Raw genomic sequence first — 24481 nt, forward strand, 5'->3', positions numbered from 1 at the left:
ATTTAAACCACTATAAATGCCAGAGGAAGCATCACAGAAGCGCTTCATAGGAGGCTCCCAAGCACTGAGGATGTCACCTAGAAAGGGGACGAAACGTCTGCAACACAAATCCCCAGCTCGGCGAACAGAACCGCAACAACGAGCACCCGAGCTACAAATCTTCTCACAAACTTTGATGAAGTGCGATGTTGGTAAGTGTGAGATTATCCAATTTGGAAGTAAAAGTAGTAGGTCAGAGTATTATTTAAGTGATGCAAGATTGCAGCATGCTGTTGTGCAGAGGGATTTAGGAGCACTCACACATGAATCACTAAAAGTTGTTTTGCAGCAGGTAATCAGGAAGGCGAGTGGAATATTGGCTTTCATCACTAAAGGGATTGAATTGAAGAGCAGGGAGGTTCTGCTGTAATTGTACAAGGTGTTGGAGACGCCCCACCTGGAGTATTGTGCCCAGTCCTGGCCTCCTTACTTGAAGAAGGATATATTGGCTTTGGATGTGGTGCAGAGGAGAGTCACCAGGTTGATCCAGGAGATGAGGGGGTTACCCTGGGAGGAGAGGTTGAGCTGCCTGGGATTGTACTCACTAGAATTTAGAAGAGTGAGAGGGGATTTTACCGAAACATGTAAAATTATGAAAGGGATCGATCCGATAGGGGCAAGTTGTTTCTGCTGGTGGGTGAGACCATGGCTAGGAGACATGGCCTCAAGGTTAGGGGGAGTAGATTTACAACAGAGATGAGGAGGAACTGCTTTTCCCAGAGATTAGTGAATCTATGGAATTCTCTGCTCAAGGGAGCAGTAGAGGCAGCTTCATTAAATATAGTCAAGACCCAGTTGGATGGGTTTTTGCAAGGTCGGGGAATTAAGGGTTCAGGGGATAATGCAAGTAGGAGGGGCTGAGGCGATGGATAGGTCAGCCATGATCTTAATGGTGGAGTAGGCTCGATGGACCAAATGGCCTCCTCCTGCTTCTATTACTATGAAATGTAAATTATAAACTTCAACCTCAAGAATAGCAACCTCGAAGATGATGACACTCAGAAGGTCAGAATAAGAGAAAGCACCATAAAGCTGTACGTGGAGAAATGGAAGCAAATTGAGCTGACTGAAACCAAAACTGAAAGGATGTGTAGGGAGGAAGCTGATCCTCTTAGTTTATAGGAACCAAAATCTGACCTTTAATTTTTATTGAAAATCTGAACCTGTTGTTTGGAACCCAGGGTAGTCAGAAACTGGGGCTGTACAAAGTAAGGCAGAACCATCAATTTGGTAGATGCAGCTTGGACCAAGAGAGTACAGTTTAGAGTTTATTGGGAAAAGAAGGCCAAAGTAAATAGCAGAGGGACCTGCATTGTTAGCTAAATAAAGAATCACTCAGTGGAATCTCAGCAGAATGTTCTGAGGGAACAGAAAGTGGAGAATTCGACTTGAAATCAAGGCTCGAGACAAAGAAAGTAATCAGCAGATTATCTCAGATTTAAAACATAACCAGGTCAAGCAACCGAGATATCCATGAAGATTATAAATGAAAGTTATATCTCTCAAAAGAGCTGATGAACCTTACAGAATAGAATGTACAACATAGAACAATCCAGCGTAAAACAGGCCCTTCGGCCCTTGATGTTGCACTGACCTGTGAACTATTCTCAGCTCGTCCCCCTACGCTATCCCATCATCATCCATGTGCTTATTGAAGTTTTGTTTAAATCTCCCTAACATGGCTGAGTTAACTACATTGGCAGGTAGTGCATTCCAACCCTTACCACTCTCGGAGTAAATCCATGCTTTGACATGTTTCCCCATTCAGGTAATCTAGGTTGTTCTGCCAAAATGTTTGTTTCATTAATTCATATTCACTATAACACGATTTATGAATTGGGGACACTGCTTCTCAAGCACAAACTTTTAAAGTGTGTGTCGGTTAGAACGTGATTCTGGCTCCATGAGTTTAAATGGTACTGCTATTACGTGATTTCCTTATAACATGAGAATGGAACTTATAACAGAACCAACTGTATTCAGTTCTTCTCTTCTCCCTGCCAAAGTGAATAATCTCATATTTCCCTTCATTATATTCCATCAGCTACAGTTTTGCACGCGTCCTTAACCTGGGTGTATCCCTCTGCATGCTTACCATTGGCCCTCACTAATCAGAGTCAAACGCACGGTGGCACAGTGGTTAGCACTGCTGCCTCACAGCACCAGAGACCTGGGTTCAATTCCCGACTCAGGCGACTGACTGTGTGGAGTTTGCACGTTGTCTGCGTGGGTTTCCTCCGGGTGCTCCGGTTTCCTCCCACAGTCACAAAGATGTGCGGGTCAGGTGAATTGGCCATACTAAATTGCCCGTAGTGTTAGGTAAGGGGTAAATGTAAGGGTATGGGTGGGTTGCGCTTCGGCGGGTCGGTGTGGACTTGTTGGGCCGAAGGGCCTGTTTCCACACTGTAAGTCTAAGTCTAAGCCTGGTTTAAAGTCTAAACAAAGCCAGGCAGATAAGTATCAATCATCATAACTTGGTGTATTCTCCATGACAATACCTCTATCAATCAGAATCCACTTCTCAAACCTCAGCAGTGTCTGCCATGCAGGGTAAATATTGTTTTTTTTCTCATGTTTTGGTATTCTTGTATACATTAACGATCTGGATGAAGGAACTGAGGGCATTATTGCTAAGTTTGCAGATGATACAAAGATATTTGGAGGGAAAGGTTGTGTTGAGGAAGTGGAGAGGCTGCAGAAGGACTTGGACAGGTTAGGAGAGTGGGCAAAGTAGTGACAGATGGAATACAATATGGAAAGTGTAAGGTTATGCACTTTGAGTAGAAAGGATAGAGGCATAAACTATTTTCTAAACTGGGGAAGGCTTCAGAAATCAGAAGCACAAAGGAACTTGAGAATCCTAGTTCAGGATTCTCTTCAGATTGACATGCAGGGTCAGTTGACGGTTAGGAAGGCAAATGCAATGTTAGCATTCATTTCAAAATGGCTAGACAACAAGAGGTGTACTGCTGAGGCTGTATAAGGCTTTGATCAGACCACAGTTGGAATACTGTGAGCAGTTTTGGACCACGTATCTAAGAAAGGATATGATGGCATTGGAGAATGGTCCAGACAAAGTTTACAAGAATGATCCTGGGGATGAGGAGCAGTTGGACTCAAGATCTGTACTCCATGGAGTTTACAAAGATGACAGGAAATCTCATTGAAACTTATAGGATACTGAGAGGCTTGGATATAGAGTGGACATGGAGAAGATGTTTCCATTAGTCGGAGAGACTAGGACCTGAGGGCACAGCCTGAGAGTGAAGGGACTACCCTTTAGAACAGAGATGAGGAGGAATTTCTTCATCTGGAGGACAGTGAATCTGTAGGACTCATTGCTGCAGAAGGCTGTGCAGAAAGTCACTTGGTGTATTTAAGACGGCGATAGATAGGTTCTTGATTAGTAAGAGGATGAAGGGTTACGGGGAGAGGGCAGGAGAATGGGATTGAGAAACATTGAGTCCTGATCGAATGCTAGTGCAGATTTGATGAGTTGAATGTCCTAATTCTGCTTCTATATCTTATGGTCTTATTGTGGTCTTGTGAAATGTCCTGATGAGGGCAGGCAAACAGCTTGTTGAAAATGTCCTTTTCAGCAAATCTCAAGGAGATAGTCTGAACAAGGTGTATTGTTGGGTATTGGAGCAGGTTCAAGGGGTTGAATGACATCTCTCCAATACTTTGTCTTCCCCTCCTTGTGTATTGACACAGTACCTCTTCTCTCGACCTAACTCTTCTTTCTTCTCTGTTTTTGTCCAGTGAATGGAGGATGGACACCTTGGTCACCTTGGTCAGATTGTCCAGTTACCTGCGACCTGGGGTCACAGACCCGTACGAGAGCATGTATCAATCCTCCACCTCGGAATATGGGCTCAGAATGTGAAGGGGTCAGCACTGAAACTCAAAACTGCACCAACCCACCCTGCCCAGGTATAGAGGGCTAGACCAATTTGTACGGCATGGGAGCAGCTGTTTTCAGAGGGAAGGGGAACATGAGGATGAGGGGGAGGGGGAGATCGGGAAAATCAGGTCTGGGAGAAAAAAAATCAAGATTGGGGAAAAGGAGATGAATACATAACACTGGTGAGGGAGAAACCCAAGACAGTGAGTACAAAAGAAATGAAGGAACAGAGAGACAGAGACTGGTGGAGGGACAACAATTCAGGTCAATTCACTGAACATAAGACATTCAAGAAAGACAGAAGGTCTTTAAGAAAGCGAATGCAATGTTGTCACTTATCTCAAGAGGGTTGGAATATAAAAGCAGAGATGTGCTACTGAGACTTTATAAAGCTCTGGTTCGGCCCCATTTGGAGTACTGTGTCCAGTTTTGGTCCCCACACCTCAGGAAGGACATACTGGCACTGGAGCGTGTCCAGCAGAGATTCACGCGGATGATCCCTGGAATGGTAGGTCTAACATATGAGGAACGGCTGAGGATCCTAGGATTGTATTCATTGGAGTTTAGAAGATTAAGGGGAGACTTAATAGAAATTTACAAGATAATACATGGCTTGGAAAGGGTGGATGCTAGGAATTTTTTTCAGTTAGGCGAGGAGACTAGGACCCGTGGACACAGCCTTAAAATTAGAGGGGGTCAATTCAGAACAGAAATGCGGAGACATTTCTTCAGCCAGATAGTGGTGGGCTTGTGGAATTCATTGCCGCAGGGTGCAGTGGAGGCCGGGACGCTAAATGTCTTCAAGGCAGAGATTGATAGATTCTTGATGTCTCGAGGAATTAAGGACTACGGGGAGAATGTGGGTAAGTGGAGTTGAAATGCCCATCAGCCATGATTGAATGGCGGAGTGGACTCGATGGGCCAAATGGCCTTATTTCCACTACTATGTCTTATGGTCTTATGGTCTAAGGTGGACAGAAGGGAGAGAGAAATGAAGGCAAACAGACAGACAGAAGGAAGACCAGAGGGATACCTGATTGGACTTGAGAGGAATTAAGGGGTGATTGAGAAGCTTCATATTAAAAATGTGTTACTGGAGTCTTGGATTTTGTCCATTGGCAGGAGACAGCTGCCAATGGTCAGCATGGAGCCCATGTTCACATACCTGTGGGACAGGATACAGGAGCAGAAGCTGTTCAGAGACACATGGAGAACGGAAGATACTGGAACCCTGCTACACACAGCCATGTCCAGGTCAGCGCTTGCTAAATTCAATTTTTCTGTGTCTGTATCTTGAGGTAGTAACAGACAGGCTTAATAAAGGGGGTCCAGCGTCGATCGCACATCAAAGGCTTCCTCACAACAATGTATTAGCAAGGATAAATAATTAGTTAACTAGCAGGAAGAGAGAGGAGGGATAAATGGGTCTTTCTCAGGGTTGCAAGCTATCACTAGTGGAGTGCCACAGGGATCAGTACTAGGGCCTCAGCTATTTACAAGGCAAAAGTGAGGACTGCAGATGCTGGAGATCAGAGTCTAGATTAGAGTGGTGCTGGAAAAGCGCAGCAGGTCAGGCAGCATCGGAGGAGCAGGAAAATCGACATTTCAGGCAAAAGCCCTTCATCAGATTCACTGAAGCTAGATATCAGATGAAAAGCTTTTGCCCGAAACGTTGATTTTCCTGCTCCTCAGATGCTACCTGACCTCCTGTGCTTTTCCAGCACAATTCTAATCTAAACCCTCAGCTATTTACAAGTGGATGGCACGGTGGCACAGTGGTTAGCACTGCTGCCTCACAGCGCCTGAGACCCGGGTTCAATTCCCGACTCAGGCGACTGACTGTGTGGAGTTTGCACGTTCTCCCCGTGTCTGCGTGGGTTTCCTCCGGGTGCTCCGTTTCCTCCCACAATCCAAAGATGTGCGGGTCAGGTGAATTGGCCATGCTAAATAGCCCGTAGTGTTAGGTAGGGGTATGGGTGGGTTGCGCTTCGGCGGGTCAGTGTGGACTTGTTGGGCCGAAGGGCCTGTTTCCACACTGTAAATCTAATCTAATCTAATCTAAATCTGTTTCAATGATTCGGATGAAGGATGTAGGGAACAAAAGTGTGGTTGCTAACTTTTCTGTTGACACTAAGCTAGGTCAGAAAGTGAGTTGTGCAGAGAAGATGGAGCAAAAGGACAGATGTAAGTTAAACAAGTCAGAAAACGATTGGCAGATGGATGGACTATCGCGTGGGAAAATATGAGCTTGTCCACTTTGGCAGGAAGAATAAAACAATAGTATATTATTTAAATGGTGAGAGACCTCAGAACCTGGTGGTAGAGAAGGATCTGGGTGTTCTGATAGATGAATCACAAATCATTTGGATGCAGATAAGTAGGAAGACTGTTGTCTATTGCAACAGAAACAAAATATAAAAGTGGAATAAATTTACTGCAACTGTACAGTCTTTTGGTGAGACTGTATCTAGTGCCCTATGTGCAGTTTTGGTCCCTTATTAGAGAAAAAAATAATTGTTTCAGAAGTTGTTCTGAGAAGGTTCACTCAATATTCCTGGGATGAATGTTTTTTCTTCTTTTCCCTTTCATTTCTCTGTCTCTCTCTCCCTCTGTCTCTCACTCACTCTCTCGAGGTTAGCTACTGTCCCTATCAAAATCTTTGCCGTGTTATTAACATGTTCCTCTGTATTTTTGCTCTCCAGTGGACTGTGAGTTTGGCCTTTGGACTGAGTGGTCAGACTGTTCCTGTGTTTCTCCAGTGCACCATCGATATCGTGCAGCCCACGGACCCTTGTTTGGGGGGAAGCATTGCCAAGGGCAAGAGATGGAATTCAGAATGTGTAACCAGACGGAGTGTACAGGTAAGAATATCCACGGGAGGGACTGGTGGTTCTGAATTCCAGCTTAATCTTCGGCATTCTGATCCCGAAGTGGCAGATTAATGGAGTTTAAAAAAATCTAGAATTGGAAAAAAAATTAGTTCATGGTAACATTGTTGATTGTTGTAATGCCTCATCTGGTTCATTAATAACCTTTAGGGCTCTGGGAATAATTGTGAAAATCTCATCATGGTGGACTTACTGCCTTCTGTGTAAAATATATGCAATGTTTGTGGAAGTTAGTCTGTTAAGGAGTCTGATTCATAGCTTAGAATGTGTTTTACTGAATTAAATAAATGAACCCCTGAAGTTCATTATTCCCTGATGAGCAATTGACTATTTGACCACTGCCATCTTTAATGGAGAAGACTGCGCTGATGAGGCCTATCATGCTTGAATAGGCAACAAGCAAGTCAAAGTACAGGTGAAGCATATGATCACCAGTCTTAACCATGTCTATTAGAGATTGTTGAAAACTTAGCTTCTCGGTAGGCAGACAGCTCCCTCTTGAGGGGAATTTTCATCAACTGAGAAAATCAGATAGTCAGGGTATGGTCTGAAGCAAGTCTTAAAGCATTTTGTCAGGATTTCCACAATATTCACAGTGTAATTTGGGACAGGGCAGACCTCATAACAATGTAAAATGCTTAAACAACATTCAGAGATATAGTTTTCAGACTCAGGTGTGTCTGAAACAACAATAAGCCATTCAATGGGCTATTTAAGTTTGCTTAGCAATTTGGTATAAAGTCTATACATCACTAACAGCTCACTATTAACAACCATGCGGTTTAAAAAATCCCTAAAAATTACAAACCTCATTAGAAATCAATTTAGACTCAAATTAAACTTCTGTATTCATTGACAACAATTCACATCCTTTTAATAGAAGCTGACAAAATCCACAGGCCTCATTGCGAGCAGATGCAGAGAAAAGGATTCATTGTGATGTTTTAGATGGGACATTTGTACAGTCAGTTCTTTGATAATGCTTATGCTTTTGAGCAGCCCTATGTTATGGAAAATTGTGCTTTAGAAACAGCACTTTAGTTACAGCCAACATAGGGTTAAAAGTTTGCACTTTAGAAACAGCGTCCCCACATCGTCAATTGCTTTACAGCCTATTTGCATAGACAAATGACCTGTAAACAGAATCGTTGAATTGGTGATCACATCAAATACCAACTCACTCTTCAGACAAAGATATCTGCCAGTATCCTCTGAGCAAGTCCAACTTAGAAAAATAGGTTGCTTGTCCCACTTTTTCAACCACAGAATCAGATATGCATCAGTCTTTGTAACTGGATTGTAATAATTGGACATTCCAGAAGGATTTGCCAAACAAACCGAATATTTACAGCCTCAAGCAGGTGCTGAAGGATGGGCCTTGCAAGGTATACAGGTCCTGAGTACAAACTGAGCAGTTGATTCAATCATCTGAACACTCAAACATGGAACGTGTGACCTTCTGCATGCCCTGAAAGAAAAACAACTTTCAATCATAAGAGAGAAAGGCCATTGGAAAAGATAAAAGCAAAGTTTGATGTTGGTCTGTGTGATGTTGGTCTGTGTGATGTTGGTCTGTGTGATGATGTTGGTATGTGTGATGTTGGCCTGTGTGATGATGTTGGTCTGTGTGATGATGTTGGTATGTGTGATGTTGGTCTGTGTGATGATGTTGGTATGTGTGATGTTGGTCTGTGTGATGTTGGTCTGTGTGATGATGTTGCTCCTTTAACAAGGTTATGTTGTCCTTGTTTTTTTTCAAAAGGGTTCGTAAAGGCAGAGGTTCTGATATGTCTGGGAATATCTGCTTGAGAAGGCTTTTAAGTCTTTCTTTTAAAACACTTGTTAAAGAGATCATGATAAGGACTCCTGACAGAAAGAAATCCCAGAGTGTGTCATGTGAATATGCTCAGAAGGTATTTTGACAGGGAATGAAAGCAAAAGGATTCTATGTTATTGGTTACAACACAGTGTGAATAATCAAGTTCAGGGGATTCTGAATTGGACATGCCTCAAAATAAATTGAACAATGAGGAAGTTGTCAAAAATTGGGATAAATAATTGAGTTACCTTCCAGAGGAAAATCAAAATGATCTGAAAATGTTATTGCTGTCCCATGGGAAGATATGTGACAATAAGTTGGAAAATACTAACCTAATTATGCATTCTGTAGATATAGGAAATGCTGTTCTAATTAAACAACGTCCTTCTCGGCATAACCCTCTAAAGTTGGTGAAAGTGAGGATCACAGATGCTGGAGATTAGAGTTGAGGGTGTGGTGCTGGAAAAACACAGCAGATCAGGCAGCATCCGAGTATCAGGAAAATTGACATTTCAGGCAAAAGCCCTTCATCAGGATGAAGGGCTGATGAAGGGTTTTTGCCAGAAATGTTGATTTTCCTGCTCCTCTAAAGTTGTCACAGGTTCAAAGGAGATTGAACACATGCTCCAAGATGACATAATCCAAGTGAGTTACAGTGACTGGAGCTCACCCATAGTCATGGTGCCAAAGCCAGATGGTACCCAACGGTTTTGTGTGGATTATTGCAAAGTCAATGTAGTTACAAAGACTGATGCATATCTGATTCCATGTTTGGAGAAGTGTGTTGAAAAGGTGGGAGGAGAAAGTGAGGTCTGCAGATGCTGGAGATCAGAGCTGAAAATGTGTTGCTGGAAAAGCGCAGCAGGTCAGGCAGCATCCAAGGAACAGGAGATTCGATGTTTCGGGCATAAGCCCTTCTTCAGGAATCAGCAAAGTGCCTTTTATCTTAGCCTGCTGGACACACTTTCCTCATTCCTGAAGAAGGGCTTATGCCCGAAACGTCGAATCTCCTGTTCCTTGGATGCTGCCTGACCTGCTGCGCTTTTCCAGCAACACATTTTCAGTGTTGAAAAGGTGGGACAAGCAACTTATGTTTCTAAGTTGGACTTGCTCAGAGGATACTGGCAGATATCTTTGTCTAAAGAGTGAAAACAATTTCAGCTTGTGATGATGCTGTTCCTTTAACAAAGTTATGTTGTCCTTGATTTTTTTTTCCCAGTTTGGAAATGTAGAGGTTGGGGTGTTTAGTTTATTTGGCTTTTTTCATATGGGTATTTGGGTCAATTTGATTATAGCTAACAGATACTGCCTGAGACAAAAAGCTTGCAAGTTTAAAAAAAAACTAGTACAATGAAAAGGGAATGGCCAGTTCTCCCAGTTCAGCCTTTCTCTGGTTTGATTTTAGTTTTTGTTTGCTTTTAGCAAGCAGTTAGTTTTTTTTAGGTTGTTGGTCAAAGAAAAAGCTCAATGCGAAATGGTGTTCCATGTTGAATCTCTCTGACATCTCTCTGTCCTGTAAGACCTTGTGTTTGATTTTTTTTCTTTTTCGCCAAGGGGTGTTTATGGGGATTGTTGGAGGAATTTGGAACAGCATCATTAAAGTTGGGATAATCTGTTGGGTTTTTGGAAAGAGTGAGTTATTCAGTATTCTGTTCTGTTTTGTTTGTGTTTCATTCATTAATCTTGCAAATAAATTCTGTTTTGCTTAAAACTAAGTGGTTTGACCAGCTGCATCACTCCTGGAATATCTGTGTTACACCTGCTTTAAACAACGCCTGCCCAATCCACCTGACCCGCACATCTTTGGACTGTGGCAGGAAACTGGAGCACCCAGAGGAAACTCACGCAGACCTGGGGAGAATGTGCAAACTCCACACAGTCAGTCGTGCAAGGCTGGAATCGAACCCTGATCCTGGTGCTGTGAGGCAGCAATGTTAACCACTGAGCCACCGTGCCACCACAATTTAAATATTGCAATTGTACCAGCCTCCACCACTTTCTCCAGTATCTCATTCCAATTGCGCACCACCCTCAACATGAAAATGTTGCCCCTTAGGTTCCTTTTAAATCTTTAACCTCTCACCCTAAACCTTAGCCCTCTAGTTCTGGACTCCCACACCCCATGGAAAATACCTTGCTTATTTACTCTATTCATGCTTCTCGTGATTTTATAAACCTCTACTAGGGTCACTGGGTTGCTACTTTTATATGCTCCCAACACAAAGGGTCTAGCTAGAGCAGCTAATCAGGACCAACATTCAGCTGGTTCTTAATTAGGCTGCTGTCAGAAAGCACCGCATTGAGTGTAACTCCCTGAAAGGTCACAAATACAGTACTTTATCCGGCAGATTTTACTTTACTCTCAACATCCAGCTACAATCTAAATTAGACAAAATTAAGTTTGCACAAACTAAGATTTTGGACATTTTCTTCCCAATACGTGCCCTTTCTGTTCTAATTCTCATGTTCTCTCTCGTTGACATTGACCTTCTGTGTTTTCTCAGATGCCAGCTGTGAAAGTCCATTCGAGTACAGAGCCTGTGGACCACCATGTGATGGTCACTGCTCCGATCTCGGCAACAGACAAGAATGTCAGGCCAAGGGACAGGATTGTGTGACTGGGTGTTTCTGCCCTGAGGTATATTCAGAACTTACAATATTATGTACAATATCATCAGTTTCTTCATTTCAAACTCTCAAACCCTTGTCCTAAGCAAATAACTTCACTCACCCAATGTACATCCTCTTCTGAATCACTGACTCTTCCAGTCAAATCACTTCTCCTTCTCGTTGTCTTTCTTTCTTTCTCTCTCTCTCTCTCGCTCTCTCTGCCTGACAGATGGAGTTTAATTTAGATAAGTGTGAGGTGCTGCATTTAGGAAAGGCAAATTAGGGCATGACTTATACACTTAATGGTAAGGTCCTAGGGAGTGTTGCTGAACAAAGAGACCTTGGAGTGCAGGTTCATAGCTCCTTGAAAGTGGAGTCAGAGGGAGATAGGATAGTGAAGAAGGCGTTTGGTATGCTTTCTTTTATTGGTCAGAGTATTGAGTACAGGAGTTGGGAGGTCATTTTTTTTTAGATTAGTGTGGAAACAGGCCCTTCGGCCTAACAAGTCCACACCGACCCGCCGAAGCGCAACCCACCCATACCCCTACATTTACCCCTTACCTAACACTACAGGCAATTTAGCATAGCCAATTCACCTGACCCGCACATCTTTGGACTGTGGGAGGAAACCGGAGCACCCGGAGGAAACCCACGCAGACACGGGGAGAACGTGCAAACTCCACACAGTCTGTCGCCTGAGTCGGGAATTGAACCCGGGTCTCAGGCGCTATGAGGCAGCAGTGCTAACCGCTGTGCCACCGTGCCGCCCACGATTTATTTTGCAGTGGTACAGGCCATTTCATTCTAGAAGTGAATGGGCAGCACAGAGTACAGTTGTTAAAATCTGATACCTTTGGAACATTTCTGATGCTAGGGAAATCTGTGCTATGTAAACACCAGATGGTACTGCACTGCAACAGCTTCTCAGTCAATCTATTGAAGGACTTCTGTTCTCTCTTACCTCTTTACTTCTGTCACTCACTGTCTTCTGTTTGATTGTCATCTGTCAGGGTTTATTGGAGCAGGACAATCAGTGCATCGCTCGCTCTGAGTGTGACTGTGTTCACATTCACCAATCAGATATCTCGAAGACCCCAATGGCCACACGGATACGACACGGTGACAGCATTCTGATTGGCTGTGAAACCTGGTGAGTGTAACAGAGTCAAGAGTCCAGTGAGATTCCCAAACTTAAATCATTTCAAGGCTGAAAGAATATGAATCAACCGGTTTGAATATTAATGAGGCAGTGGAATAAGATTCAAGGGATTGCTAATTGGTAGATCACTGTAAATATGAAATGAACACTGCAGGATACCAATACAGAGACAACTAAAATGCACATCTATCCACAGCATCTGCCGAGAGGGAACGCTGCATTGCACCAACGACAGCTGCAAAGGTAGGAAACAGATTCTTATATTCAACATCACCAATGGCCTTCCCATTGCAGAGGGTGCTCAATAAAGGAGTGGACAGTGAGTGAGACTGGTCACTGAGGGACTGGTCAGTGAGTGAGACTATGGTCACTGAGGGAGTGGTCAGTGGGTGAGACTGTTGTATCACTGAGAGAGTGGTCAGTGGGTGAGACTGTGGTATCACTGAGGGAGTGTTCAGTGAGTGAGACTGCACTGTTACTGAGGGAGTGGTCAGTGAGTGAGACTGCGCTGTTACTGAGGGAGCGGTCACTGAGTGAGATTGTGGTATCACTGAGGGAGTGGTCAGTGGGTGAGACTGTTGTATCACTGAGGGAGTGGTCTGTGGGTGAGACTGCGCTGTTACTGAGGGAGCGGTCACTGAGTGAGATTGTGGTATCACTGAGGGAGTGGTCAGTGAGTGAGACTGCGCTGTTACTGAGGGAGCGGTCAGTGAGTGAGATTGTGGTATCACTGAGGGAGTGGTCAGTGGGTGAGACTGTTGTATCACTGAGGGAGTGGTCAGTGAGTGAGACTGTGCTGTTACTGAGGGAGCGGTCAGTGAGTGAGATTGTGGTATCACTGAGGGAGTGGTCAGTGGGTGAGACTGTTTTATCACTGAGGGAGTGGTCTGTGGATGAGACTGTTTTATCACTGAGGGAGTAGTCAGTGAACAACAAAGAACAAAGAAAATTTACAAATCCAGGAACAAGTCCTATGGCCCTCCAATCCTGAACCGATCCAAATGTACTGTCTAAACCTGTCGCTCAATTCCTCAACATCTGTATCCCTCTGCTCCCCACCTACTCATGCATCCGTCCAGATGCACCTTAAATGAATCTACCGTGCCTGCCTTTACTACCGTTTCTGGGTTCGCGTTCCAGACTCCCACCCCCCTCTGTGTGAAGTACTTGCCACGTGTATTCCCCTTAAACTTTTCACCTCTCACCTTGAAAGCGTGACCTCTCATTAATGGGCGGCATGGTGGCACAGTGGTTAGCACTGCTGTCTCACAGTGCCAGAGGCCCGGGTTCAGTTCCTGCCTCAGGCGACAGACTGTGTGGAGTTTGCACATTCTCCCCGTGTCTGCGTGGGTTTCCTCCGGGTGCTCCGGTTTCCTCCCACAGTCCAAAGATGTGCGGGTCAGGTGAATTGGCCATGCTAAATTGCCCGTAGTGTTAGGTAAGGGGTAAATGTAGGGGTATGGGTGGGTTGCGCTTCGGAGGGTCGGTGTGGACTTGTTGGGCCGAAGGGCCTGTTTCCACACTGTAAGTAATCTAAGTAAAAAATTATTGAACCCCTCACCCTGGGAAAAAGCTTATCTCTGTCCAACCTGTCTATACCTTTCATAATTTTGTAGACCTCAATCAGGTCCCCCATCAATCTCCTTTTTTCTAATGAAAACAATCCCAACCTGTTCATCTCTCTTCATATCTAGTACCTTCCATACCAGGTAACATCCTCATAAAACTTCTCTGTATCCTGTCCAAAGTGTCCACATCCTTTTGATAATGAGGTGACCAGAACTGTACACGGTATTCTAAATGCAGCTGAATCAAAATCTTGTACAATTTTAACATGACCTGCCAGCTCTTATACTCAATACCCCAATTGATGAAGGCAAGCATACCAAATGCCTTCTTGACCACTCTATCCATCTGTGCAGCAACCTGAAGGGTACAATGGACCTGAACTCCCAAATCTCTTAGCTCATCAACTTTTCCAAGGCTATTCCTTTTACAGTATAGTTCACTCTAGAATTAGACATCCCAAAATGCATCACCTCACATTTATAGAACATAGAACATAGAAAAATACAGCGCAGTACAGGCCCTTCGGCCCTCGATGTTGCGCCGACCAAATCCTACCTAACCTACACTAGCCCAATAACTTCCATATGCCTATCCAATGCCCGCTTAAATGACCATAAAGAGGGAGAGTTCACCACTGCTACTGGCAGGGCATTCCATGAACTCACAACCCGCTGCGTAAAGAATCTACCCCTAACATCTGTCCTATACCTACCACCCCTTAATTTAAAGCTGTGTCCCCTAGTAACAGCTGACTCCATTAGCGGTAAAAGGTTCTCAGTGTCTACCCTATCTAAACCCCTAATCATCTTATACACCTCTATCAAATCTCCCCTGAACCTTCTTTTCTCCAATGAGAACAGGCCCAAGTGCCTCAGCCTTTCCTCATACGATCTTCCTACCATGCCAGGCAACATCCTGGTAAACCTCCTCTGCACTCGTTCCAATGCCTCCACATCCTTCCTATAGTATGGCGACCAAACCTGCACACAATACTCCAGATGAGGCCGCACCAGAGTCTTATACAACTGCAACATGACCTCAGGACTCCGGAACTCAATTCCTCTACCAATAAAGCCCAGTACACCATATGCCTTCCTCACAGCACTATTTACCTGGGTGGCAACTTTCAGAGATCTGTGTACATGGACACCAAGATCCCTCTGCTCATCCACACTACCAAGTAGCCTACCATTAGACCAGTAATCCATCTTCTTGTTACTCCTACCAAAGTGAATGACTTCACACTTAGCTACATTGAATTCCATCTGCCACCTTTCTGCCCAGCTCTGCAACCTATCTATATCCCGCTGTAACCTGCCACATCCTTCTTCACTGTCCACAACTCCACCGACCTTTGTGTCATCCGCAAACTTGCTCACCCAACTTTCAAGCCCCTCCTCTAGATCATTTATAAAGATGACAAACAGCAAAGGTCCCAAAACAGATCCCTGTGGTACACCGCTAGTAACTGCACTCCAAGATGAACCTAGTCCATCAACTACTACCCTCTGACTCCTTCCAGCCAGCCAATTCCTAATCCAAACCTCTAATGCACCCTCAATGCCATACCTCCGTAGCTTTTGCATTAGCCTACCATGGGGTACCTTATCGAACGCCTTGCTAAAATCCATATACACCACATCTACTGCTTTACCCTCATCCACCTCCTTAGTCACCTTCTCAAAGAACTCAATAAGGTTTGTGAGGCACGACCTGCCCTTCACAAAACCATGCTGACTATCCTTGATCACATTATTCCTATCCAGATGTTCATAAATCTTATCCCTTACAATTCTCTCTAAGACTTTGCCCACAACAGAAGTGAGACTCACTGGCCTATAGTTACTCGGGCTGTCCCTACTCCCCTTCTTGAACAAGGGGACCACATTCGCTATCCTCCAGTCTTCTGGTACTATTCCCGTTGACAATGATGACATAAAAATCAAGGCCAATGGCTCTGCTATCTCCTCCCTAGCTTCCCAGAGGATCCTAGGGTAAATGCCATCAGGCCCAGGAGACTTATCTATTTTCATCCTTTCCAGTATTCCCAAAACCTCCTCCCTACATACTTCAAGGCCATCCATTCTAATCACTTGTGACTCAATATTCACACCAGCAACAGAGTCCCGTTCCTGAGTGAATACTGACAAAAAGTATTGATTTAGTGTCTCACCAATCTCCTCCGCCTCCACGCACAACTTCCCACTACTATCCTTGACTGGACCGATACCTACCCTAGTCATCCTTTTATTCCTGACATACCTATAGAAAGCCTTTGGGTTTTCCCTAATCCTACCAACTAAGGACTTTTCATGTCCCCTTCTCGCTGCTCTTAGCTCTCTCTTCAGATCCTTCCTGGCTACCTTATAACTCTCAATCGCCCCAACTGAACCTTCACGCCTCATCCTTACATAGGCCGCCCTCTTCCCTTTCACAAGGGATTCCAATTCCTTATTAAACCACGGCTCCCTCACAAGACCCTTTACTCCCTGCCTGACTGGTACATACTTATCAAGGACACTCAATAGGTGTTCCTTGAACAATCTCCACATATCATTTGTGTTCTTCTCCTGAAGCCTGTTTTTCCAATCCACGCATCCTAAGTCATGCCTCACCACATCATAATTTCCCTGCCCCCAGCTATAGCTCTTGCCCTGCAGTGCACACTTATCCCTCTCCATCACTAAAGTAAAAGTCACCGAGTTGTGGTCACTGTCCCCGAAGTGCTCACCTACCTCCAAGTCTAACACCTGGCCTGGTTCATTACCTAGAACCAAATCCAGTATGGCCTCACCTCTTGTTGGCCTGCCTACATATTGTGTCAGGAAACCCTCCTGCACACATTGGACAAACACCAACCCATCTAACGAACTCGAGCTATAGATTTCCCAGTCAATATCTGGGAAGTTAAAGTCCCCCATAACAACCACCCTGCTACTTTCACTCTTCTCCTGAATCATCCTCGCAATACTATCCTCTACGTCTCTCGGACTATTGGGAGGCCTGTAGAAAACACCTAACAGGGTGACCTCACCTTTCCTATTTCTAACCTCAGCCCAAACTACCTCATATGGCAAGTCTTCCTCCATCGTCCTTTCCACCGCTGTAATGCTATCCTTGACAAGCAATGCCACACCTCCCCCTCTTTTACCCCCATGTCTGACCCTACTAAAACATTTAAACCCTGGAACCTGCAACAGCCATTCCTGCCCCTGTTCTACCCACGTCTCTGTAATGGCCACAACATCGAAGTCCCAGGTACAAACCCACGCTGCAAGTTCACCTACCTTATTTCTTATACTTCTGGCATTGAAGTATACACACTTCAAGCCACCTTTCTGTTTACAGGCACCCTCCTTCGAAATCGATGCCTTGTTCCTAACCTCCCTACACTCAAGGTCCTGTACCCTGAAGCTACAGTCCAGGTTCCCATGCCCCTGCAGAGTTAGTTTAAACCCTCCCAAAGAGCACTAGCAAACCTCCCCCCAAGGATACTGGTGCCCCTCAGGTTCAGGTGTAGACCATCCTGTTTATAGAGGTCCCACCTTCCCCAGAAAGAACCCCAGTTGTCCAGAAACCGGAATCCCTCCCTCCTGCACCATCCCTGTAGCCACGCATTTAACTGCTCTCTCTCCCTATTCCTCGACTCTCTATCACGTGGCACGGGTAACAAACCAGAGACAACAACTCTGTTTGTTCTAGCTCTGAGCTTCCAACCTAGCTCCCTGAAAGCCTGCCTGACATCCTCACCCCTCTTCCTACCTATATCGTTGGTGCCAACGTGGACCACGATCTGGGGCTGCTCCCCCTCCCCCTTAAGGACCCGGAAAACATGATCAGAGACATTTGCCCGGATTGAACTCCATCTGCCATTTATCCGACCAACTCTCCAGGCTATCTATATTCTCCTGGATTCTTTGACAGTCCTCAATGCTTTCTGATATTCCACCAATCTTCATGCTATCTACAAACTTACTGATCAGACCAACAATGCCCTCTTCCAGATCGCTTATGTATATTGCAAATAACAGTGGCCCCAACACTGACTCCTGTGGAACACCACTGGTCACCTTTCTCCATTTCAAGAAACTCCCTTCAACTACTACTCTCTGTCTCCTGTTACTGAAACAGTTCTTTACTCATCTAGCTAGAACACTCCGCACAGCACTTCACTTTCCCATTAGTTTATTACAGGAACCTTATCAAACGCCTTACTACTTCCATGTATATGACATCAACAGTCCTTCCTTCATTTATCAACTTGGTCACTTCCTCAAAGAACTCTATGTTGGTAAGGCAGGTCTCCCCCTGCACAAAACCACGTGGTTAGTGAGTGAGACTGTTTTATCACTGAAGGAGTGGTCAATGAGTGAGACTGTTCTGTTACTGAGGGAGTGGTCAGTGGGTGAGACTATGGTATCATTGAGAGAGTGGTCAGTGAGTGAAATTGTGGTATCACTGAGGGAGTGGTCAGTGGGTGAGGCTGTGTAGATATGTCTGATGCTGCTCTATGTTCATTTAGAGGCTGTTACACTCACTCAGTGGTCAGCCTGGACCGGCTGTGTTTCCTGTCTGCCCCGATCGTTCCTGAATATGGTGTCCCTGCATCTACTCCGAGGTCAGCGGGTCAACAGCCAGCACCTCAGTGCACTCCCTGAGACTGCTCGGAATTTACTGAAGGAAGTTCGTTACCGTGTTTGCGTAGCGCAGGGATCAGGTCAGCCTGTCTCTGCAGATCTCTGCAATGGAACCTTGGTGGAGGACCATGACTGTACAAATCTCACAATATGTGACGGTAAAAACTCTATTTGTCCCAATTCTAAGCAGTTGATTTTTTAATGCATGTTTCAAATGAACTGATTTTTAAAAATTATAGCAATGGTGAGTCTATTGAACAATGGACATTGTTAGTCATTGCTATTTAACAATGGAGTTCATTCACAATTTTAATGAGACTGAATCTGTGTACACATTGTGCATCAGCTTGATACTGGGGGAACAGGTCCTGTTAGCCTGGGCTGGGGACACTGTAGAGTAATTCAGATATTCATTCATATAATAGATTGAGGTAGGCAAGGGCTGGATTATCCAAACAGCCTTCACACCAATATATGGCGGGGGACATTATAGGGATTATTCAGATGTGGGGAAGTTGGCTTTGTCTTGATGTTACCTCCCTCTCTGTAATGAACACATTTGTCTGACAGCAGTTGGAGAAATGAAGAAACCTTAGGGAGGAAATACTGGTACCAGTTCTGGAGTGGAAACGTCACCCTGAACCTCACACTAACATGTGGGCAATGAGAGTTCATATCCAACCTGGGCAAATAGTGAAACGTGAGTTTAATAAAAACATTCTGGAGTTAAAAGCCGGTGTAATGGTCATTGCCAATTGTCATTACCACCCTGCTGGTTTACTAATATCCTTCAGGGAAGGAAATTGCCATCCTTACCTGAGCTAGCTTCCACGTGACTCCAACCCCACGTGACTTTTAACTGACTCCAGAGAAATAAGGGCTGGGCAATAATTGTTGGCCCAGCCAATGGTGCACTCATTCTACAAACAAATAAGATTCAAGGTAATCTGGATGTCCTTGCATATTAATTGCAAAAGGTTAGTGTGCAGGTCCAACAAGTAATCAGGAGAGCTAAAGGAATGTTATCATTTGTAACAATGCAGATTTGAATACAAGATATATGCAGGGTACTGGTGAGATCACATTTAGACTACTCTGCACAGTGCTGGTCTCCGTGACTTCAATGTTCCCAGCCCCTGAATGTGGCCATGGCAAGAAATTTGGAAAATCAGATCAATGTCAAGTGAGGACCTTCTCCACACTGAGAGCAAGAACTCCTGATTTACAAATCAGTATTGGATGTTTTGGAGAGACTCTCACTAGTGAGCAGCAAGAGGCTTTTTGGAATGGATTATTGCACATTAGCATCCACATTACTAGTAAACTTGCCTCATTCATACACAGTCACCCAGTCCATCACCTGGAAATAAAAATTAAATGTTGAGAATTCCTAACATGAAATTCCTAGCTGTACCAGGTGACTCCTGTCACCAACATCTCAGTTGCAACATGGCAACTGCTCACACTCCATGCCCAGAAACAGTGGCATCCAATGTAGAATAGCTACACTGTATCATCACTTAGGCACACCTCCCATCTACTGTCTGTGGAATTCTACGCTTCAACACTGCACTTTGGAGCTCATTGGCAAATTCTCATTGCAATGTTGCTGCAGGCACAAGTACCCAGCTCATGGGCTGAACCAGGCTGCAGCGACAGCACAGTAAGCCTGACCATTCCATTCATTTGTCTTATTCTTCTTCTTTTCTCTGTATTTTTAAAAGTTTTTTAGTTTGTATTTTCTTCTCCTTCCTTATTTTCTGGGGGGAGCTCAGTCGTTGAGGTAGCAGTGGTGACAGCATCTCAGCTTCATTGAGTTAGGTGCGTGGCAGTGGTTAGGGTCCCAGAGTGGCATTTACCAGTTGGAGAGTGAGCCCAATGCAGCAGTGAGGGAGGTCCCCTGATATCTATAGCAGCAGCAAGAGCAGGCAGCGCGAGGTCTCCCAGAGAACGAGCCAAAGCAGAGGAGATCAGGAGTGCAAGCTAAGCTTAAAATAGGCTGTTGAACTTTTAAGTTTATTTCTTTATTTTCCTACTTTGTAACTAAGAGTTTGTTCCTGTGTAACTTTGAACCTAAGTTGGTGCTGGGAATGACAACATTGTACACTTTTCACTGCACACCTGTACTCCTGTATCTAAGTACACGTGACAATAGAATCTAATCGAGTTTTGAGAAGGTTTGTAGCTCAGGTTGAGGTTTTGGATGTAGGTTTGCTCTCTGAGCTGAAAGGTTCATTTCCGGATGTTTCATTACCTTACTAGGAATTCTCGTGCATGTCTTTGTTTGGCTTGTCCTGGGATGGATGTATCTTCCCAGCCAAAGTGGAACTTGAAAGACCCTATACAGACAATGAGCAAAACTAACATCATTTACAAAATACCGTGCAAGGACTGTAACAAACACTACATTGGACAAACAGGCAGAAAACTAGCCACCAGGATACATGAACACCAACTAGCCACAAAAAGACATGGCCCTCTCTCACTAATATCCTCACATGTGGATGAGGAAGGACACCACTTCGATTGGGACAAGCCAAACAAAGACATGCACGAGAATTCCTAGAAACATGAGTTAGACCCCATCTACCACCCCCGAGAAAAGGAACAGGAAGTGACTTCACCACAGGAAATAACATCACCAAAGGAAATGACATCACCAAGCCAAAGAAACCCAAACATATAAATAGAAAGCAGGAGGTTTCAGCATTGCTTTGCATAAAGTCCGCTGAAGATGTTACCTAGTAAGGTAATGAAACATCTGGAAATGAACCTTTCAGCTTAGCGAGCAAACCTACATCCAAAAATAGAATCCAATTTTAGTTTCAAGCTGCTCACTCACTGTCTTAGCACTGACTCAACTGACTGTTCCTATTCCTCTCCATGGCAATGGTAAAGGTGAGGCAGTTGTGGTCACTGTCACCGAAATGTTCTCCCGCTGAGAGATCTGACACCTGGCCTGGCTTGTTGCCTAGCATCCAATCCAATATATCCAATCCTCACCCACCTCCCCCTTATCAACATAGAGGTTCTGAAATGCACATCAGTCTGCTAAGGAAGATTCTGAGCTACATTGGAGAAAGAGCAGCAGTAACATAGACAGATGGATGTGGGTAAGCTGTGTGTCCTAGTGCTTAAACAGTGACAGGTGTGAGACTGTGCAATGAAGTCTCGGCCATACCACCTCTGTTACCTGAGGAGAGTTGGTATGGAGTGCCTTGGCATTGCCACACTTTCCTGGGTGTCAGCTGGAGATCAAAGATGGCACTGCCACCTGGGGTCCTGGGACATGACAACAATGGTGAGTGCTTTGACATTTTTGGAATCACCTGACAGGGGTGCTGGTGGGATGTGGTACCTGGATAATCAGAGATAAATTCTCCAGGATATTCAACAGAAATGACATTTGGCCGATTTCTGGTCAGTTTTACCTACATGATTGAGGATGGGTGGAAATGTACTGCGAATAGGTCAGAAATGGCTAGTTTATAAATCATTTATCGGACGTGGATGTCACTGACTGGGCCAGCATTTATTGCCCATCCCTAATTGCCCTGGAATGGAGTATCATACTAAGGTCATTTCAGAGATGGGATAAGAATCACATATAGGCCAGACCAAGTAAGCATGGCACATTTTCTTCATTAAGGCACACTAGTGAACCAGCTGGATTTTTTTAACTATCTGCAATAGTTATATGGTCACCATTAAAACTGACTTTTAATTCCAGAATGTTTTTATTGAATTCAAATTTCACTACCTTGCACAATGCGATATGAACCAATGAATCCCAGAACATTGAGCTGGCTTTTCCATTACCAGCTCAGTGAAACCTCCATTACATTGATCAGGCTAACCCCTGGAATGACTGAGTTTAGGAGAACAATACTAGATTGAAACATATAAAACCTGAAGAGTCTTGACAGGCAGTCGGTGTGGACAGCATGTTTCCTATATGGGAGAATCTAATACTAGGGGTCACTATTAGAAAATCAAGGGTCGCTCATTTAAAACACAGATGAGGTGATTTGTTTTTCTCTCAAAGAATTGAGTGTCTTTGGAGCTCTCTTTCTGAAAGGTGCAGGAAGCGGAGTTTTTGAATATTTCTACAGTAGAGATAGATGGATTTTTATTAAGCAAGGAGGTGGACGGTTATCAGGATTTGTGGATTTGTGGTTACAATCAGATCAACCAAGATCCTATTGTCTGGCAGAGCAGGCTTGAGGGGCTGAATGGCCTACTCCTTCTCCTGGTTCCTATTTGCATGTTCCATGAGCTTTTCTATCATTTCTCTCTGAGTTAAGAATATTTTTGTGATTGATGTCTTCACTCCAACGTCCTATTGAAAACAGTCTGGTAATTTGTATCATGTGGATGTGTCGGTGTTGGACTGGGATGGACAATGTTAAGCTTTTGGAGTGCTGCTCCTTCATCAGGTAGCTCATGGGGCAGGATCATAGGACACACATTTATGCCAAAAGATCGAAGTTTTGCACAACTGATGTGATATATTGAACAAACCTAGATCACAGTTAAGTCTTTAATCACTTAGAATGGTACGCAGGTTTCAATTCATTAATATGTAGATCCCAGAACTTCCTTCAAGTCACATACCCGAGATAACTTAAGGTTTTATTAAAAAGAGTGACATCTCAGCTCAGGCAATGCATTAAAGGTGTAAAGTTGGAATCTGTGAATTTGCATTTGCAAATCTGTATTTGCAGATACATTCTATTTTGTTCAAAAGGCACACAATCTGTAAGCAGTCAGTCCATGTGACATTTGATAAATTCCTACTTTGGAAATAGAACCAGTCTGACTCAAAGTTGGAATGGAGACAGACTCTAACCTCACACCTTGATCCATTGCCTGAGTTAAGATGGCACTTCTTTTTTATATAAAACCTTATTTCAGTAATTTGACTTGAAAGACGTTCTGGGATTTACGTATTAATTAATCGGAACCTGTATCCCCATTCTAAGTGATTAAAAACTTAGCAGCAATCTATGTTTGTTCAATACTTCACTTTGGTTGTATGACACTTTGATCTTTTGATATAAATTCTGTGCCCTATGATCCTGACGAAGGAACAGCATTCCAAAAGCTTGTACTTCCAAATAAACCCATTGGACTATAACCTGGTGTTGTGTGATTTTGAACTTGGTAACATCTAGTCATTAAGGTTCCTTGATGCCCAGGATTTAGAAGGCAGGCCTTGACTTTTTCCCAGTCCCTCTGCCTTTCCATGTCCCTTTGAGACCTGTCTCTCTCTTACAATGATACCTCTCTGTCAATGACTCAAAGCAATACATGGGTTCTGTCTATTTTACAGATGACTGTTCTTGGGGTTCTTGGGGTGCATGGAGTCCCTGCCGGGAGCCCTGCAGTGGAGGCTTTCGCATCAGAGAACGTACTCTTACCCACCCCCAGGATACTGCCAACTGTCAAGGTCCCAAATTCCAATCAGAAAGTTGCAACACTGCCATGTGTCCAGGTAAATGATTGCAGATTACACATGGACCTAACTTTCATTATGATAATGACATCATGGTTACTGACAATCTTGTAACAATTTTTTATCTTCGATATAAAACTGCATGTCCAACTAAGTCTGTCGTGTAAGGAAGTTTAGGATCTACACAAGTTATCACATGGAGGAGGCTGAACCCGCATATTCCTGGGAATTCTGGAACAATACAAAGGGAAAAAGGAGGGATCTCATCATTTGAACTAAAGTTCATGAAACAGTTCGGAGCAGAACTGATTTACCAGATGGATCAGGGACTGTTGCTCTACTAGTGTCAGGGTCAAGGATGTCACTGAGCAGATACAGAACAGCCTGAGAGGTAACTTGGA

General features: G+C 44.1%; 1 protein-coding gene across 1 annotated transcript in view; it reads left to right on the plus strand.

Moving 5' to 3' along the window:
* sspo (SCO-spondin) overlaps window positions 1-24481 on the plus strand; it is a 538757-nt gene that overhangs the window by 396675 nt on the left and 117601 nt on the right. The window contains exons 88-95 of the mRNA XM_060824077.1: window positions 3802-3972; window positions 5066-5197; window positions 6646-6804; window positions 11155-11288; window positions 12271-12410; window positions 12574-12662; window positions 18511-18783; window positions 23958-24119. Of these exons, the coding sequence (XP_060680060.1) occupies window positions 3802-3972; window positions 5066-5197; window positions 6646-6804; window positions 11155-11288; window positions 12271-12410; window positions 12574-12662; window positions 18511-18783; window positions 23958-24119 (1260 nt within the window). The remainder of the gene's footprint in view (window positions 1-3801; window positions 3973-5065; window positions 5198-6645; window positions 6805-11154; window positions 11289-12270; window positions 12411-12573; window positions 12663-18510; window positions 18784-23957; window positions 24120-24481) is intronic.

Source organism: Hemiscyllium ocellatum, chromosome 4 (genome assembly GCF_020745735.1).
Source record: "Hemiscyllium ocellatum isolate sHemOce1 chromosome 4, sHemOce1.pat.X.cur, whole genome shotgun sequence".
NCBI classification, from domain to species: domain Eukaryota; kingdom Metazoa; phylum Chordata; class Chondrichthyes; order Orectolobiformes; family Hemiscylliidae; genus Hemiscyllium; species Hemiscyllium ocellatum.